This window comes from Balaenoptera ricei, chromosome 18 (genome assembly GCF_028023285.1).
Source record: "Balaenoptera ricei isolate mBalRic1 chromosome 18, mBalRic1.hap2, whole genome shotgun sequence".
NCBI classification, from domain to species: domain Eukaryota; kingdom Metazoa; phylum Chordata; class Mammalia; order Artiodactyla; family Balaenopteridae; genus Balaenoptera; species Balaenoptera ricei.
This window is the reverse complement of record NC_082656.1, coordinates 18,881,347-18,901,066: the sequence shown is the minus strand read 5'-3', so window position 1 is coordinate 18,901,066 and position 19,720 is coordinate 18,881,347. Positions and strand designations below refer to the sequence as shown.

The window sequence follows — 19,720 nt, the reverse complement described above, 5'->3', positions numbered from 1 at the left end:
TCCTGTATGGGACTCTCTGTGCTTCCAGGACTTGATTCACTACTTCCTTTCCCATATTAGGGAACTTTTCAACTATAATCTCTTCAAATATTTTCTCAGTCCCTTTCTTTTTCTCTTCTTCTTCTGGGACCCCTATAATTCGAATGTTGGTGCGTTTAATGTTGTCCCAGAGATCTCTGAGACTGTCCTCAGTTCTTTTCATTCTTTTTTCTTTATTCTGCTCTGCAGTAGTTATTTCCACTATTTTATCTTCCAGGCAACTTATCCGTTCTTCTGCCTCAGTTATTCTGCTATTGATCCCTTCTAGAGTATTTTTAATTTCATTTGTTGTGTTGTTCATCATTGCTTGGTTCCTCTTTATTTCTTCTACGTCCTTGTTAAATGTTTCTTGCATTTTGTCTGTTCTATTTCCAAGATTTTGGATCATCTTTTCTATCATTATTCTGAGTTCTTTTTCAGGTAGACTGCCTATTTCCTCTTCATTTGTTAGGTCTGGTGTGTTTTTACCTTGCTCCTTCGTCTGCTGTGTTTTTCTGTCTTCTCATTTTGCTTATCTTACTGTGTTTGGGGTCTCCTTTTCGCAGGCTGCAGGTTCATAGTTCCTGTTGTTTTTGGTATCTGTCCCCAGTGGCTAAGGTTGGTTCAGTATGTTGTGTAGGCTTCCTGGTGGAGGGGACTAGTGCCTGTGTTCTGGTGGATGAGGCTGGATCTTGTCTTTCTGGTGGGCAGATCTACATCTGGTGTTGTGTTTTGGGGTGTCTGTGGCCTTATTATGATTTTAGGCAGCCTCTCTGCTAATGGATGGGGCTGTGTTCCTGTCTTGCTAGTTGTTTGGCATAGGGTGTCCAGCACTGTAGCTTGCTGGTTGTTGAGTGAAGCTGGGTCTTGGTGTTGAGATGGAGATCTCTGGGAGATTTTCGCCGTTTGGTATTACGTGGAGCTGGGAGGTCTCTTGTGGACCAGTGTCCTGAAGTTGGCTCTCCCACCCCAGAGGCACAGCCCTGATGCCTAGCTGGAGCACCAAGAGCCTTTCATCCACACGACTCAGAATAAAAGGGAGATAAAATAGAAAGAAAAAAAAGAAAGAGGATAAAATAAAATAAAATAAAATAAAATAAAGTAAGATAAAATAAAGTTATTAAAATAAAAAAATAAAAAATATTTCTTAAGCAAAAAAGAAAAAAAAATTTTTTTAAGTTAAAAAAAAAAACAACGGACAGACAGAACCCTAGGACCAATGGTGAAAGCAAAGCTATACAGACAAAATCTCACACAGAAGCATACACATACACACTCACAAAAAAAGGAAAAGGGGAAAAAATAATATATCTTGCTCCCAAAGTCCACCTCCTCAATTTGGGATGATTTGTTGTCTATTCAGGTATTCCACAGATGCAGGTACATCAAGCTGTTTGTGGAGCTTTAATCTGCTGCTTCTGAGGCTGCTGGGAGAAATTTCCCTTTCTCTTCTTTGTTCGCACAGCTGCTGGAGTTCAGCTTTGGACTTGGACCTGCCTCTTCGTGTAGGTCGCCTGAGGGCGTCTGTTCTTCGCTCACACAGGACGGGGTTAAAGGAGCAGCTGCTTCAGCGGCTCTGGCTCACTCAGGCCGGGGGAGTGTGGGGTTGGATGTGGGACGAGCCTGCAGCAGCAGAGGCCAGCATGACATTGCACCAGCCTGAGGCACCGTGTGTTCTCCCAGGGAAGTTGTCCCTGGATCACGGGATCCTGGCAGTGGCGGGCTGCACAGGCTCCCGGGAGGGGAGGTGTGGATAGTGACCTGTGCTTGCACATAGGCTTCTTGGTGGCGGCAGCAGCAGCCTTAGCATTTCATGCCCATCCCTGGGGTCCGCGCTGATAGCCGCGGCTCGCACCCGTCTCTGGAGCTCGTTTAGGCGGCGCTCTGAATCCCCTCTCCTCGCGCACCAGGAAACAAAGAGGCAAGAAAAAGTCTCTTGCCTGTTCGGCAGCTCCAGACCTCTTTCCGGACTCCCTCCCGGCTAGCTGTGGTGCGCTAACCCCTTCAGGCTGTGTTCATGCCACCAACCCCAGTCCTCTCCCTGCGATCTGACAGAAGCGCCAGCCTCAGCTCCCAGCCCCTGCCCGTCCTGGCGGGTGAGCAGACAAGCCTCTCAGGCTGGTGAGTGCTGGTCGGCACCAATCCTCTGTGCGGGAATCTCTCCGCTTTGCCCTCTGCACCCCTGTGGCTGCGCTCTCCTCTGTGGCTCCGAAGCTTCTCCCCTCCGCCACCCACAGTCTCCACCCACGAAGGGGCTTCCTAGTGTGTGGAAACCTTTCCTCCTTCACAGCTCCCTCCCACTGGTGCAGGTCCCGTCCCTATTCTTTTGTCTCTGTTGTTTCTTTTTTCTTTTGCCCTACCCAGGTACGTGGGGAGTTTCTTGCCTTTTGGGAGGTCTGACATCTTCTGCCAGCGTTCAGTGGATGTTCTGTAGGAACAGTTCCACGTGTAGATGTATTTCTGATGTATCTGTGGGGAGGAAGGTGATCTCCGCATCTTACTCTTCCACCATCTTCTCCTCTCTCCAATAGTCCTTTCAATGTGCTGCTGACTTTGATTTGTGGTTACCCTGTTTTCAAGTATGTTAACCCCTTCCTCCATCTGCTTACTTTAGACTGATAATCATGTAGTCTCAAACACATTCTAAAAAAGAAGAATCTACATTTTCTTACTCTCCTCCCCTATATTTTATGATTTTGATGTCCTCTTTTACATCTTCATGTTTATCCTTTTGCTGTTCCTTGTGTTTATCATTACTTTCACAAATAGATTTTTTTTTTCTTTTTGATCTGTATACTGGCTTATTTAAGTGATTTACTTTCCAATTGTGATTTCCTCTTTTCTGTATCTTCTTGCTTCTTTTATATTTAGAGAAGACCTTTCAATATTTTAGGGTAGGTTTAGTATTACTGTATTCTTTTAGTTTTTGCTTGTCTGAGAAATTCTTTCTCTCTCCTTCTATTCTTAATGATAATTCTGCTGGGTCGAGTATTCTGGGTTGCAGATTTTTCCCTTTCGAGACTTTGTATATATTTCACCACTCCCTTCTGGCCTGCAGCATTTCTGTAGAGAAGTCACCTGATAGCCTTATGGGGGGGTTCCCTTTTAATTAACTCTTTGTTTTTCTCTTGTTGCCTTTAGAATCCTCTTTTTTAACTTTTGCCATTTTTATTGTATGTCTTGGTGTAGGTCTGTTTGGGTTCATCTTGTTTGGGACCCTCTTTGCTTCCTGTATCTGAATATTTGTTTCTTTAAGTTTGGGAAGTTTTCAGCCATAATTTCTTCAAATATATTTTCAATATCCTTTTCTCTGTCTTCTCCTTCTGGAACTCCTATTAATGCATAGGTTGGCATGCTTTATATTATCCCATAGGTCTCTTATATTGCTTTTACTTTTTTTCTCATTTGGCTTTCTGTCTGCTGTTCTGATTGGATGATTTCCATTATTCTATCTTCCAGATCACTTATTCGTCTTTCTGCATTATTCATTCTGCTATTCATTGCCTTTAGCTCAGCTTTCGTCTCGCAAATGAATTTTCCAATGTGCTGCTGAATTTGGTTTGCTAGTATCTTGTGGAGAATTTTTACATCTATATTCATCAGGAGTAATGGCCTGTAGTGTGGTTTTCTTGTAGTATCCTTTCCTGGCTTTGGTATCAGGGTAAAGCTGGTCTCATAAAATGAGTTTAGGAGTATTCCCTCCTCTTCAATTTTTTGGAAGAGGTTGAAAAGGATTGCCATTAGTTCTTCTTAAAATGTTTGGTAAAATTCACCAGTGAAGCCATCTGCTCCTGGGCTTTTCTTCATTGAGAGATTTTTGATTACTGGTTTAATCTCCTTACTGGTAACTGGTCTGCTCAGATTTTGTTTCTTCCTGACTCAGTATTGGTAAGGTGTATGTTTCTAGGAATTTTTCTGTTTCTTCTTAGTTGTCCAGTTTGTTGGCATATAGTTGTTGATAGCCTCTTATGATCCTTTGTAGTTCTGTGGTATCAGTTGAGTTGTAATGTTTCCTCTTTCATTTATAATTTTGTTGATTTGGGTCCTATTTTTTCCTTGGTTAGTCTAACCAAAGGTCTGTCTGTTTGCAGATGGCATGATCCTTTATGTAGAAAATCCCAGGGGACTTCCCTGGCGGTCCAGTGGTTGAAGCTTCGCCTTCCAGTGCAGGGGGTGCAGTTTCGATCCCTGGTCAGGGAGCTAAGATTCCACATGCCTTGCGGCCAAAAAACCAAAACATAAAACAGAAGCAATATTGTAACAAATTCATTAAAGACTTTAAAAATGGTCCACCTCAAAAAAAAAATTTTTTTTAAAAGAAAATCCCAAAGAATCCTTACAAAAATGACTAGAGCTAATAAACACATTCAGCAAAGTTGCAGGGTACAAGATCAACAAAAAAAATTCAGCTGTGTTTCTACACATCAACAGTGAAGAATCTGAAAAGGAAATTAAGAAAATAATTCCATTTACAGTAGCATCCAAGAGAATAAAATACATAGAAATAAATATTCCCAAGTTGGTGAAAGACTTGTGTGTGGAAAACTACAGAAGTGTGCTGAAAGAAATTAAAGGTGACTTAACTAAATAAAAAGACATCCCATGTTCACGGACTGGAAAACTTAATATTGTAAAGATGGAAACACTGACCAAAGGAAGGTACAGAGTCAATACAATCTTTATTAAAATTCCAGCCGCCTTTTTTGCAGAAATGGAGAAGCTGATCCTTAAATTCATATGGAATTGCAAGGGGTCCTCAATAGCCAAAACAATCTTGAAAAAGAACAACAAAGTTGTTGTTCAACAACTAACACTTCTCGATTTGAAACCTACTACAAAGCTACAGTAGTCAAAATAGTATAGTACTGGCATAAGAATAGATATATATAGGCCAATGGAATAGAATTGAGAGTCCACAAATAAACCTATACCTCTATGGCCAGTTTGTTTCAGACAAGGGTGCCAAAACTGTTCAGTGGGGAAAGAATAGTCTCTTCCCAAAACGGTGCTGGGACAACTGGATATCCACATGCAAAAGAATGAAATTACACCACTACTTCACACCGTATAGAAAAGGGAACTGAAATGAATCAACAACCTAAATAAGCTAAAACTATAAAACTCTTAGAAGAAAGGAAGAGTTCATCTTCATGACCTTGGATTTGGAAGTGGAGTCTTAGATATGACACCAAACTTACAAGCAACAACAACAGCCAAAAAAAATTAGATAAATTGTACTTCATCAAAATTAAAAGTGTTTGTACATAAAAGAACATTATGAAGGAAGTGAAAAGACAACTTCCAGAATGGGATAAAATATTTTCAAATCTTGTGTCTGATAAGGGTCTAGTATCCACAGTATATGAAGAGCTTTTACAACTCAGCAAAAACAGACAACACAATTTAAATTGGGCAAATGACTTGAATACACATTTCTCCCAAGAAGATATACAGATAGCTAACAAACACATGACACAATGCTTGACATCATTTGTCAGGGATGTTAGGGAAACGCAAATCAGAACCACAATGAGATATTACTTTATATCCACTGGGTATCTATAATCAAAATAACAAGCATTAGCAAGAGTCTAGAGAAATTGGAATCCTTGTATATTGTTACTGGGCATGTGAAATGATGCAGCTGCATAAGGAGCATGTGGTGGTTCCTCAAAAAGTTAAATGTAGAGTTACTCTATGACCCAGCAGTTCTACTCCTGGGTACATACCCCCAAAATTGAAAAGAGGAACTCAAATATTTGTACATGAATGTTTACCATAGCACTATTCTCAATAACCAGAAGGTTGAAAACAGTCCAGTTGTTTATCAGTGTTTGAATGGATACATAATAAATTGTAGTATATCCATACAGTAGAATGTTATTTAGCCATAAAATGAAATGAAGTACTGATACATGCTACAACCTGGATGAACCTTAAAAACGTTATGCTAAGTGAAAGAAACCAGTCATAAAAGATCACATATTATATGATTCTATTTATGTGATACATAGAAATGGGTAAATCCATAGAGACAGAAGGCAAATTGGTGGTTATCAGGGTTTTAAAGAGGGAAAAAGTAGAGTGATTTCTTAATGGAAATGGTGTAGTAAAATGTTTTGGAACTAGAAGAGGTGGTGGTTGCACAACATCGTGAATGTACTAAATGCCTAGAATTGTACACTTTAATATTGATTTATAATTAATATGTGAATTTCACCTCACTGAAAATATTAATAGTGACACTAATGGATTATAATAACATCGATTTTTAAAAGAATCCATGAGCCCATACTCATACTAAGAAATATGTAAAGTTGGGGTGTAGGATAAGGGGAAGAATTCAGAAAAGAAGTCTCTTCTTAATAGAAGAATGCTAACTAGTAACTACAGAAAGAATAGGGTTTTTTTTAATTGCCATTTTACAGCTACCACAATAATGTTTAGTAGTAATTGTTGAAACCATTGGGTGAAAGACTGTTAGGGAATAGAATATTCAGAGAGTCTCAAAGTATCACCATATTGATTGTTTATTACTTTCAAAGGGAAATGGTATCTTTATAATAGAGACATCTAACAGATAATCACCTAAAACCAAGTGATCAAACTTAACACCACTCAGGTATTCTAAAATGGTATATCAAAAAAAAAGAGTGAGTGTGAGAGTGAGCAAATATGGCAACCCATTAACAATTGGTGAATCTAGGTGAGGGGTATATGGGCATTCATTGAATCAATCCTGCAGTTTTTCTGTACATTTGAAATATTACAGAATAAAAGTTGGGGTAAAGATGAAATTTGAATATGACCCTTCCCTGTTTAATAGCCTTGCCTAAAGGTTTAACTCCTTAGCTTTATATTTAAGGTTCTTCATGATCTAGCCCCTGCTTATCCTCCCAATTTTATCTCTTTCCATTGCATTTCTCAAACTAGTTTAGACTTTAGCTATGCCATACTTCTTCCCATTTTCAAATTGTCCGTGATCAATTTACAGACCTACTAGAGAATGGACTTGAGGATACGGGGAGGGGGAAGGGTAAGCTGGGACAAAGTGAGAGAGTGGCATGGACATATATACACTACCAAACGTAAAATAGATAGCTAGTGGGAAGCAGCCGCATAGCACAGGGAGATCAGCTCGGTGCTTTGTGACCACCTAGAGGGGTGGGATAGGGAGGGTGGGAGGGAGGGAGACGCAAGAGGGAAGAGATATGGGGACATATGTATATGTATAACTGATTCACTTTGTTATAAAGCAGAAACTAACACACCATTGTGAAGCAATTATACTCCAATAAAGATGTTTAAAAAAAAAAAATTATCCGTGATCTCTTTCACCACCATGACTTCATACATGCTATGTGTGCTCTCTCCTGGAATGTTCTCTCCCCATCTTTAGCGTGTTAATTCTTGGTTGTCCCTCTGAACATTATGTAGCTATCATCTCCTCCAGGAATCTTCCCTCATCATTGTGGGCTGAGTGGAACCTATAGTACATTGTTCATATCTCTGTTACACCTCTTATTACACTGTACAGTTAATTGGCTGAGTACTTGCCTGTCTCCCTCACAAGACTGTGTATTCCTTGAGGCCTTGGACTGTGATTTATTTTTCTTCTTGGTGTCCATAGTGCATATAAGAGTAGGTGCCACACAGTGGGTGTTTAGATAAATGAATAAATTTAACCTCCTACCATTTTCCTGAACGTCTTATTATAATTTAAAAGAGTTTATCCTTTCTTACTTCATATCAGGATATATCGGTTGTATGTGTACCGTGTTTGGTTTTCTTAGTTTTATTTCTTTTTCCCAACTTTGTAGTGAATGAATTCATTACAGGAATTATTAGTATTTTATAGAACTCCATAGTACAACCAGTACTGATAGAGGGTCATAATTAAAAGAGGTAACATACATGTAAAGCAGACAGCATAGTGTGACACAGTAAGCACTACTTTGGGTCTTGAACCCCATTAAGAATTTAGTGAAATCTAATGAAAATAGTGAACCCTTCCATAGAAAATTGTAATATCTACAGAGAGTTTCATATATAATTCTGCGTGGTTCACAAACCCTTTGAATAGATATCTATGGCCCCCAGGTTAAGAACTCCTGTGCTTTAACCCAGTGCTGGCCTCAGGTATCATCCTTCGGTAATTAACTACCTCTACTAAGTTCTAACACTAATAAGGAAAGGAGTGAAAGAAACATAATGGGTTAAAAAATTTTTTAAAGAACCATGGATTTGTTTGAGATTGATAAAAAAAATGTATTGGAAATAAAAACAAACTGAAAATCCTCCAGCCCACTTTCAAAATTGTAAGTTTTCTTTAAAACAACTGTTGGATCACGGAATGAAGAAGTAAATGGCAGAAAATCTAAAAAATAATAGTGAAAATATTCTCTGTGGTTAAACTGAGTAAAATTCATGGTTTTAAGTGCATATATTACTAAAGAAATAATAAAATAGAGTATTCAACTGAAAAAGTTAGAAAAACAACATGGTAAGCCTAAGGAAAACAGAAGAAAGGAAATAATAAAAGTTGAAAATAGAAATTAATGCATTAAAAGAAGCCTACTTAGATGACTGTTGTAACCTCCTGATGAAGAGTTCTTCCTATATCTGGTTGCTACACTGCAGCTAGGGCCGTCCTCCATAGCATTACCTGCTTCCGTAACTCTTCCTTGCCCTTAGGGTGGCTCGCAAGACCCTTCTTAACCCAACTCCTGTCTACCTTTCACCATATTTCTAACTTTTTTCCTGCATCGTTTCCCCAACCCTTATCTCCGCCTGCCCCATTCTCCAGCCATATAAAACCACAGAACTTCTTTTGGTTCATTGAATTTGATAAACTGTTGATGACGTTTCCTTTCCTGGAGCTTTGCATTTGCTCTTCCCTGTACCTTAAAGGCCTTCCCACTCTTCTTGCCTAGCTAGTTCCTTCTCAGTCTTCAGGACTCAGCTTAACTTTTATATTCTCTAGAAAGCCATTAAATACATGAAAACACACACACACACGTGCATACACATGGTATACACACACATGCTCAAGTAACACTAATTTAAGTACTTGGTCCTGTGTGCTCTGATAGTGCTTAACTTCTCCTGTCATAGCACTTATCACCAATGTCAAAGAAATGTTTGAAGAAGAGTAGTAATCGAGGTACACCAACAGAAAACATATTTCTAAGGTTACAGTGTTTAAAATGATGAAAATAAAAACATATTTCCAAAGCTACTTTTGCCAAACTAGATAGTGTTATGGATGAGACAGGCCAGAAGAGTATATTGTGTGCTAAAGGAGATATCTTAAATTTAGCAAATTGTATTGGTTAGCTCTCTAAGGAAAAAAAATATTTTTGGATCTTCTCCAGATAAATTTGAGGTGCATTAAAGAACTAAATATAAGCAATTAAATTATATAAAACTAGAAGAAAAGAAAAACTAGCATTTTTATCAAACCTATAGGTCAGCGTTGTCCAATGGAAATATAAAGCCAATCACATAAGTAATTTAAAAAATGTTAGTAGCTATGTTAAAAAGTAAAAACAGGAACAATTAATTGTAATAATTTTTTATTAACCCAATATGTCCAGAGTATTATTTCAATATGTAATCAATATAAAAATTAACAACAAGATATTTTACATGGTTGGGTTCTTTTGTACTAAGTGTTTGAAATGCAGTGTGTATTTTACACCTATGGCACATCTCCATATAGACAAAGACAAGCCACATTTCAAGTGCTTGATAGCCAGCCACAAGTTAAATTTAGAAGCAATAGAAGGTGTCACAAAGGAAAAAATAGGTAACATTGGCTACAGGAAAATAAACAATTAAAAAATTTGAGAAGACAAAATGGGAAAATATTTGCAGCATACCATAGTATATTATATTATTATTATTATTACTACCATTATTATTCAGAGAATTCATATGAATTGCTAAGAACATTTAAGACCCCAAAAGATAAAGATGACAGCCAGTTTACAAAAGAGCCAGTAGCAAATGTAAAGATAGATTTTAACCTCATTAATAATCAAAAAAGTGCAAATTAAGCAATGGTAATATGCTGTTTTCATCTATCAAGGTAGCAAAGATTTTAAAACTATAATTTTGAGGGGTTCAGAGAATGTGTTTAAATGGTGTTCTCATAGACTGAGGAGGAATGTGAATTCGTAAAACCCTTTTAAAAAGTAGTTTAGCAACAGATACGGGAATTCTGTTTCTGGGAATATATCATAAGGAAACAATACTAATTATAGAGATGGGAAAACTACATACCAAAATGCTCACTACCTAAATTCTTTAATTAAGAGGATGGTTAAGTAGTTTATGGTATAAACATTCGATGACATACTTTGAATAATAACATGGAAAAGTCTTTTTTTAATATTAAACCAAAAAAAGACACAGAATTGGAGGTCTTATTTTCCCCCCTATATTTAAGGGGGGAAATTAAGCCTATGCATAGAGAACAAGACTAAGAAATTTATCAGAATGCTAACAATGTTTATTAGGATGGAGGGACTTCAGTTTTTTTCCAGTTTTTTTGTTTTTCTGTTTTTCAGATGTCATAAGATTAGTGTGTATTACCTATAAAATAAAAAGAAAACTACTCAAAATTATGGGATTAATTTAACATATTTTTAAATATATTGCTAATTTGAGATGTCATACTAATTCAGGGGTGCCATCTTATTCTCTACCTATCAATTTATACTTTATTTTTAGAAAAACACAATACTTTACAATTGGTGAAGTAGGCATAGATGATCCAAATATTTTGTAGTTTGACTCCATCTTTGTTTCAGAGTGAAGTTATTGACTTTCCAATAAAATTGTGCCGCTGTCTTTTTTTATTCCCTCACTTTTGGCTTGAGCCTGACCTCCAGAAAAATGAAGTAATTAATACTTTTCAACAAATGTGTAATCCCCATTTTCCTTCCCAGTTTCATATGATTAAATAGCTCACATCTACTCTCTTACTAGCAACATTTAATATCTTGATATACTGATTTACTCTGTTTCTCTTTTGATTAATACTTCTTCCCCTCATTTTAAGGTTATCCTGGTACAAGTTAACCCAGGGGAAGCATTTACAATAAGAAGAGAAGATGGACAGTTTCAGTGCATTACAGGTAAGAATGGTAATTTATTGTCATTTGAGACAAGACTAAAATTTATGATACATAAAAGTGTATATGCTTGTAGTTTCTTCCTTTTTTTTTTTTTACAAAATAACATACTAGTTTATTCAATGTTTTGTAACTTTTAAAAACTAACAATAGATTAACGCCACCTTTTTAGATTTTTTTTTTAAGCATTTTATTTATTTATTTATTTATTTTTTCACACACACACACACTGTATTTTATTTTTACAAGAGATAAATAGACTGACACCAAGCATTGTACATGGATGACCACAACAAAAGCAACAATGATTGCAATTACCAAACATGAAACACACTCATACTATGTCATAATATTGACATTCAGTCCAGTAATCCTCCACTGTAACAGCTCCTTTACTTTGCAGTGAAAATTGATTTGTATATTCTTTGCCTCTGAGTCCTTGTGGGATTTTTTTTTTTTTTTTTTAATTCAGACAGAAAGTCACACAAATTATACTCATCCTCATCAGTTTACTCACTCCCATGTAATTAATTTTTTTTTTCATCTTGATCTTTTGTTAGCACTTTTATGAGTTCATCAGTTTTTCATTAGAGTTCTGAAAATGCTTATTCATTCAGTTCAGCAGTACAGTCAGTTACCAGAAACCTGTACTTGTCAGAGTCTTTTCCATGAATTTCTTGAAGATGAAACCCTTTTATAGGAACATATTTGCAAAATCATCAGAGTACACCCAGAACTGTCTGTAAATGACAAAAGACTTAAAAATGACCACGGTTAAAGATTTGATGAAAGTTCATAATAATGCAGTTGACAAGAAAATTAGTTATTTCTGAGATATACATTTTAAAGTAATAACTAGGATTATTACTTATAACATTATACCAGAACATATAAGATTTTTAGAAATTTCATGTAATGTCTGAAACATTTATATTAACATATTTCCATACATATTTCCATACAAATACAAATATAAGATTTTTAGAAATTTCATGTAATGTCTGAAACATTTATATTAACATACTTCCGTACATATTTCCATACAAATACAAATATAAGATTTTTAGAAATTTCATGTAATGTCTGAAACATTTATATTAACATATTTACATACATATTTCCATACAAATACAAATATAAGATTTTTAGAAATTTCATGTAATGTCTGAAACATTTATATTAACACATTTACATACAAATAACCCAATGAAAGTTTAGTATTAGTTGTTTTGTTTGTTTTTTTATACTGCAGGTTCTTATTAGGCATCAGTTTTATACACATCAGTGTATACATGTCAATCCCAATCGCCCAATTCAGCACACCACCATCCCCACCTCACCGTTTCTTCCTTTCTTTCTCACTACCACCACAACAAGGCAAAAACTCTGAATACTTTATGGCTTAACTATTACAGTAGCATCCTAATTAGTCTCTTTGCCCTGGTTTCTTGATTAATCCTACTGTGATGTCACTCCCCTGCTCAGAAATCTTCAGTGAATCCAGTTCAGGTTCTTTAGTCTTTTTGAAAGATCATTTCTTCTTTCTTGCTTGCTTCCCACTTTCCCTTCAATACTGTTTCCCTTCAATCTTGCTAAGTTGGTTTATTCACTGTCTCTGAACCTTTCTTGTACTTACTGTATTCTTCTTCTTATCTATAATTTACCCATATCACCACTACCCCCAGCCTATCCAAATGCTTCCAGACTGAGCTCAGATCTTATCTTTAAAAGGTTTTTTATAAAGTCTTTAGTAAGCATCCCTTCCACACAACTTACTAGCCAACACCCCCCGACACACACACACGTTTGTGCCAAACAAAACTGTCTCCAGATATCACCAAATGTTCCCTGGGAGGCAAAATCACCCCTAGCTGAGAACCACCACTCTGTGTGAAGATGAAAGCAATAAAAAGGTCATTAGCTTTGGAATTAGAGAACCTGGTTTTAAACCCCAACTCTGCCACTTAACTGGCTGTATGAACTTTTGCATGTTACTTAACCTCTATCAGGTACGTTTCTCAGTAAAATTCCTATCCCTGTGAATAATAACACACCTCATAGGATAATTGTGAGGGTTGACTAATATGTTTATAAAGCACTCTAAACCAGACCTGGCACACATAAGGCACTGAGTAAATGGTGATGGTGGGTACTGTAGCGGTGTTTAATAGAAGGTGACCCCATCTCCTGTGAAAGCCCAAAACACCAATTATTGTGCCATTCATTTAGCAAGAATGTACTTTCTTGTAACAGTTCTTCCAGTTAGTATTTTGAAAAGCCAGTTAAATTTTGTATGTTTAACTTGGAATGTTTATTCAGTCTCTCCAACTAAGTTTTAATAAGGACTTTATGGGCAGATACCATTTCTTACATTTCTTTGTATTCCCTTCAGTTCTTGGCCTTCCACATATTGGGTACCTATCTAATAGTTATTACTTTCATTTGAAAAGAGCACGTTAGAAGTGGGGGGACCGTATGCTTTATCATCCAAACCAGGATACTCTTTTTTTTTAAACATCTTTATTGGAGTATAATTGCTTTACAATGGTGTGTTAGTTTCTGCTTTATAACAAAGTGAATGAGTTATACATATACATATGTCCCCATATCTCTTCCCTCTTGTGTCTCCCTCCCTCCCACCCTCCCTATCCCACCCCTCTAGGTGGTCACAAAGCACCGAGCTGATCTCCCTGTGCTATGAGGCTGCTTCCCACTAGCTATCTATTTTACGTTTGGTAGTGTATATATGTCCATGCCACTCTCTCACCCTGTCACATCTTACCCCTCTCCCTCCCCATATCCTCAAGTCCATTCTCTAGTAAGTCTGTGTCTTTATTCCCGTCTTGCCACTAGGTTCTTCATGACTTTTCTTTTTTTCCTTAGATTCCATATATATGTGATAGCATACTGTATTTGTTTTTCTCTTTCTGACTTACTTCACTCTGTATGACAGACTCTAACTCCATCCACCTCACTACAAATACCTCCATTTCGTTTCTTTTTATGGCTGAGTAATATTCCATTGTATATATGTGCCACATCTTCTTTATCCATTCATCCGATGACAGGCACTTAGGTTGCTTCCATATCCTGGCTATTGTAAATAGAGCTGCTATGAACATTTTGGTACATGACTCTTTTTGAATTATGGTCTTCTCAGGGTATATGCCCAGTAGTGGGATTGCTGGGTCGTATGGTAGTTCTATTTTTAGTTTTTTAAGGAACCTCCATACTGTTCTCCATAGTGGCTGTATCAGTTTACATTCCCACCAACAGTGCAAGAGTGTTCCCTTTTCTACACACCCTCTCCAGCATTTATTGTTTCTAGATTTTTTGATGGTGGCCATTCTGACTGGTGTGAGATGATATCTCATTGTAGTTTTGATTTGCATTTCTCTAATGATTAATGATGTTGAGCATTCTTTCATGTGTCTGTTGGCAATCTGTATATCTTCTTTGGAGAAATTTCTGTTTAGGTCTTCTGCCCATTTTTGGATTGGGTTGTTTGTTTTTTTGTTATTGAGCTGCATGAGCTGCTTGTAAATCTTGGAGATTAATCCTTTGTCAGTTGCTTCATTTGCAAATATTTTCTCCCATTCTGAGGGTTGTCTTTTGGTCTTGTTTATGGTTTCCTTTGCTGTGCAAAAGCTTTTAAGTTTCATTAGGTCCCATTTGTTTATTTGTGTTTTTATTTCCATTTCTGTAGGATGTGAGTCAAAAAGGATCTGGCTGTGATTTATGTCATAGAGTGTTCTGCCTATGTTTTCCTCTAAGAGTTTGATAGTGTCTGGCCTTACATTTAGGTCTTTAATCCATTTTGAGTTTATTTTTGTGTATGGTGTTAGGGAGTGTTCTAATTTCATACTTTTACATGTACCTGTCCAGTTTTCCCAGCACCACTTCCTGAAGAGGCTGTCATTTCTCCACTGTATATGCTTGCCTCCTTTATCAAAGATAAGGTGACCATATGTGCGTGGGTTTATCTCTGGGCTTTCTATCCTGTTCCATTGATCTATGTTTCTGTTTTTGTGCCAGTACCATACTGTCTTGATTACTGTAGCTTTGTAGTATAGTCTGAAGTCAGGGAGCCTGATTCCTCCAGCTCCATTTTTCGTTCTCAAGATTGCTTTGGCTATTCGGGGTCTTTTGTGTTTCCATACAAATTGTGAAATTTTTTGTTCTAGTTCTGTGAAAAACTCCAGTGGTAGTTTGATAGGGATTGCATTGAATCTGTAGATTGCTTTGGGTAGTAGAGTCATTTTCACAATATTGATTCTTCCAATGCAAGAACATGGTATATCTCTCCATCTATTTGTATCATCTTTAATTTCTTTCATCAGTGTCTTATAGTTTTCTACATACAGGGCTTTTGTCTCCTTAGGTAGGTTTATTCCTAGATATTTTATTCTTTTTGTTGCAATGATAAACGGGAGTGTTTTCTTAAATTCACTATCAGATTTTTCATCATTAGTGTATAGGAATGCAAGGGATTTCTGTGCATTAATTTTGTGTCCTGCTACTTTACCAAATTCATTGATTAGTTCTAGTAGTTTTCTGGTAGCATCTTTAGGATTCCCTATGTATAGTATCATGTCATCTGCAAACAGTGACAGCTTTACTTCTTCTTTTCCGATTTGGATTCCTTTTATTTCTTTGTCTTCTCTGATTGCTGTGGCTAACACTTCCAAAACTATGTTGAATAATAGTGGTGAGAGTGGGCAACCTTGTCTTGTTCCTGATCTTAGTGGAAATGGTTTCAGTTTTTCACCATTGAGGACAATGTTGGCTGTGGGTTTGTCATATATGGCCTTTATTATGTTGAGGTAGGTTCCCTCTATGCCTACTTGCTGCAGGGTTTTTATCATAAATGGGTGTTGAATTTTGTCGAAAGCTTTCTCTGCATCTATTGAGATGATCGTATGGTTTTTCTCCTTCAATTTGTTAATATGATGTATCACGTTGATTGATTTGCGTATATTGAAGAATCCTTGCATTCCTGGAATAAACCCCACTTGATCATGGTGTATGAACCTTTTAATGTGCTGTTGGATTCTGTTTGCTAGTATTTTGTTGAGGATTTTTGCATCTATGTTCATCAGTGATATTGGCCTGTAGTTTTCTTTCTTTGTGACATCTTTCTCTGGTTTTGCTATCAGGGTGATGGTGGCCTCGTAGAATGAGTTGGGGAGTGTTCCTCCCTCTGCAATATATTGGAAGGGTTTGAGAAGGATAGGTGTTAACTCTTCTCTAAATGTTTGATAGAATTCGCCTGTGAAGCCATCTGGTCCTGGGCTTTTGTTTGTTGGAAGATTTTTAATCACAGTTTCAATTTCAGTGCTTGTGATTGGTCTGTTCATATTTTCTATTTCTTCCTGGTTCAGTCTCGGCAGGTTGTGCATTTCTAAGAATTTGTCCATTTCTTCCAGGTTGTCCATTTTATTGGCATAGAGTTGCTTGTAGTAATCTCTCATGATCCTTTGTATTTCTGCAGTGTCAGTTGTTACTTCTCCTTTTTCATTTCTAATTCTATTGATTTGAGTCTTCTCCCTTTTTTTCTTGATGAGTCTGGCTAATGGTTTATCAATTTTGTTTATCTTCTCAAAGAACCAGCTTTTAGTCTTGTTGATCTTTGCTGTTGTTTCCTTCATTTCTTTTTCATTTATTTCTGATCTGATCTTTATGATTTCTTTCCTTCTGCTAGCTTTGGGGTTTTTTTGTTCTTCTTTCTCTAATTGCTTTAGGTGCAAGGTTAGGTTGTTTATTCAAGATGTTTCCTGTTTCTTGAGGTAGGCTTGTATTGCTATAAACTTACCTCTTAGAACTGCTTTTGCTGCCTCCCATAGGTTTTGGGTCGTCATGTCTCCATTGTCATTTGTTTCTAGGTATTTTTTGATTTCCCCTTTGATTTCTTCAGTGATCACTTCGTTATTAAGTAGTGTATTGTGTAGCCTCCATGTGTTTGTATTTTTTACACATCTTTTCCTGTAATTGATATCTAGTCTCATAGCGTTGTGGTCGGAAAAGATACTTGATACAATTTCAATTTTCTTAAATTTACCACGGCTTGATTTGTGACCGAAGATATGATCTATCCGGGAGAATGTTCCATGAGCACTTGAGAAAAATGTGTATTCTGTTGTTTTTGGGTGGAATGTCCTATAAATATCAATTAAGTCCATCTTGTTTAATGTATCATTTAAAGCTTGTGTTTCCGTATTTATTTTCATTTTGTATGATCTGTCCATTGGTGAAAGTGGGGTGTTAAAGTCCCCTACTATGATTGTGTTACTGTCGATTTCCCCTTTTATGGCTGTTAGTATTTGCCTTATATATTGAGGTGCTCCGATGTTGGGTGCATAAATATTTACAATTGTTATACCTTCCTCTTGGATCGATCCCTTGATCATTATATAGTGTCCTTCTTTGTCTCTTATAATAGTCTTTATTTTAAAGTCTATTTTGTCTGATATGAGAATTGCTACTCCAGCTTTCTTTTGATTTCCATTTGCATGGCATATCTTTTTCCATCCCCTCACTTTCAGTCTGTATGTGTCCCTACGTCTGAAGTGGGTCTCTTGTAGACAGCATATATACAGGTCTTGTTTTTGTATCCATTCAGCCAGCCTGTGTCTTTTGGTGGGAGCATTTAATCCATTTACATTTAAGGTAATTATTGATATGTATGTTCCTATTCCCATTTTCTTAAATGTTTTGGGTTTGTTATTGTAGGTGTTTTCCTTCTCTTGTGTTTCTTGCCTAGAGAAGTTCCTTTAGCATTTGTTGTAAAGCTGGTTTGGTGATGCTGAACTCTCTCAGCTTTTGCTTGTCTGTAAAGGTTTCAATTTCTCCATCAAATCTGAATGAGATCCTTGCTGGGTAGAGTAATCTTGGTTGTAGGTTTTTCTCCTTCATCACTTTAAGTATATCCTGCCACTCCCTTCTGGCTTGCAGAGTTTCTGCTGAAAGATCAGCTGTTAACCTTATGGGGAATTCCCTTGTGTGTTATTTGTTGTTTTTCCCTTGCTGCTTTTAATATGTTTTCTTTATGTTTAATTTTTGGTAGTTTGATTAATATGTGTCTTGGCATGTTTCTCCTTGGATTAATCCTGTATGGGACTCTCTGTGCTTCCAGGACTTGATTCACTATTTCCTTTCCCATATTAGGGAACTTTTCAACTATAATCTCTTCAAATATTTTCTCAGTCCCTTTCTTTTTCTCTTCTTCTTCTGTGACCCCTATAATTCGAATGTTGGTGCGTTTAATGTTGTCCCAGAGGTCTCTGAGACTGTCCTCAGTTCTTTTCATTCTTTTTTCTTTATTCTGCTCTGCAGTAGTTATTTCCACTATTTTATCTTCCAGGCGACTTATCCGTTCTTCTGCCTCAGTTATTCTGCTATTGATCCCTTCTAGAGTATTTTTAATTTCATTTATTGTGTTTTTCATCATTGCTTGGTTTCTCTTTAGTTCTTCTACGTCCTTGTTAAATGTTTCTTGCATTTTGTCTATTCTATTTCCAAGATTTTGGATCATCTTTACTATCATTATTCTGAATTTTTTTTCAGGTAGACTGCCTATTTCCTCTTCATTTGTTAGGTCTGGTGGGTTTTGACCCTGCTTCTTCATCTGCTGTGTGTTTTTCTGTCTTCTCATTTTGCTTATCTTACTGTGTTTGGGGTCTCCTTTTCACAGGCTGCAGGTTCGTAGTTCCCGTTGTTTTTGGTATCTGTCCCCAGTGGCTAAGGTTGGTTCAGTGGGTTGTGTAGGTTTCCTGGTGGAGGGGAATAGTGCCTGTGTTCTGGTGGATGAGGCTGAACCTTGTCTTTCTGCTGGGCATGTTCACATCTGGTGTTGTGTTTTGGGGTGTCTGTGGCCTTATTATGATTTTAGGCAGCCTCTCTGCTAATGGATGGGGCTGTGTTCCTGTCTTGCTAGTTGTTTGGCATAGGGTGTCCAGCACTGTAGCTTGCTGGTCGTTGAGTGAAGCTGGGTCTTGATGTTGAGATGGAGATCTCTGAGAGATTTTCGCCGTTTGGTATTATGTGGAGCTGGGAGGTCTCTTGTGGACCAGTGTCCTGAAGTTGGCTCTCCCACCTCAGAGGCACAGCCCTGATGCCTGGCTGGAGCACCAAGAGCCTTTCATCCACATGACTCATAATAAAAGGGAGAAAAAGTAGAAGGAGAGAAAGAGAGAGGATAAAATTTTTAAAAAAATAAAATAAAATAAAGCTATTATAATAAAAAATAAAAAAATTATTAAGAAAAAATTTTTTTTATTTTTTAAAATAAATTTATTTTTTATAATAAATAAGAAAAAATTATTAAGAAAAAAGTTTATTAAGAAATAAAAATTTTTAATTTTTTAAAATGAAAATTTAGAAAAAAATTATTTTAAAATTTCTTTTTAATTTTTTTTTTTTTTTTAAATAACCTCATCTTAATCTGGAAATGCACAAATCTCTCTTTTTTTTTTTCAATTTTTTTTTTTTTTTTTTTTAATTTTTGGCTGTGTTGGGTCTTCGTTTCTGTGCGAGTGCTTTCTCCAGTTGCTGCAAGCGGGGGCCAC

At 36.7% G+C, this 19,720-nt stretch overlaps 1 protein-coding gene across 6 annotated transcripts in view; it reads left to right on the top strand.

The window, feature by feature from the left end:
* Positions 1–19,720, top strand: part of FNDC3A (fibronectin type III domain containing 3A) — a 182,814-nt gene that overhangs the window by 60,960 nt on the left and 102,134 nt on the right. For all 6 annotated transcript variants that reach the window (XM_059902752.1, XM_059902748.1, XM_059902750.1 and 3 more), the window contains one exon: positions 11,084–11,159. Coding sequence is in view for 5 of the 6 variants with exons in the window: in XM_059902748.1 (XP_059758731.1) it covers positions 11,084–11,159 (76 nt within the window). In the remaining variant the exon portion in view is untranslated. The remainder of the gene's footprint in view (positions 1–11,083; positions 11,160–19,720) is intronic.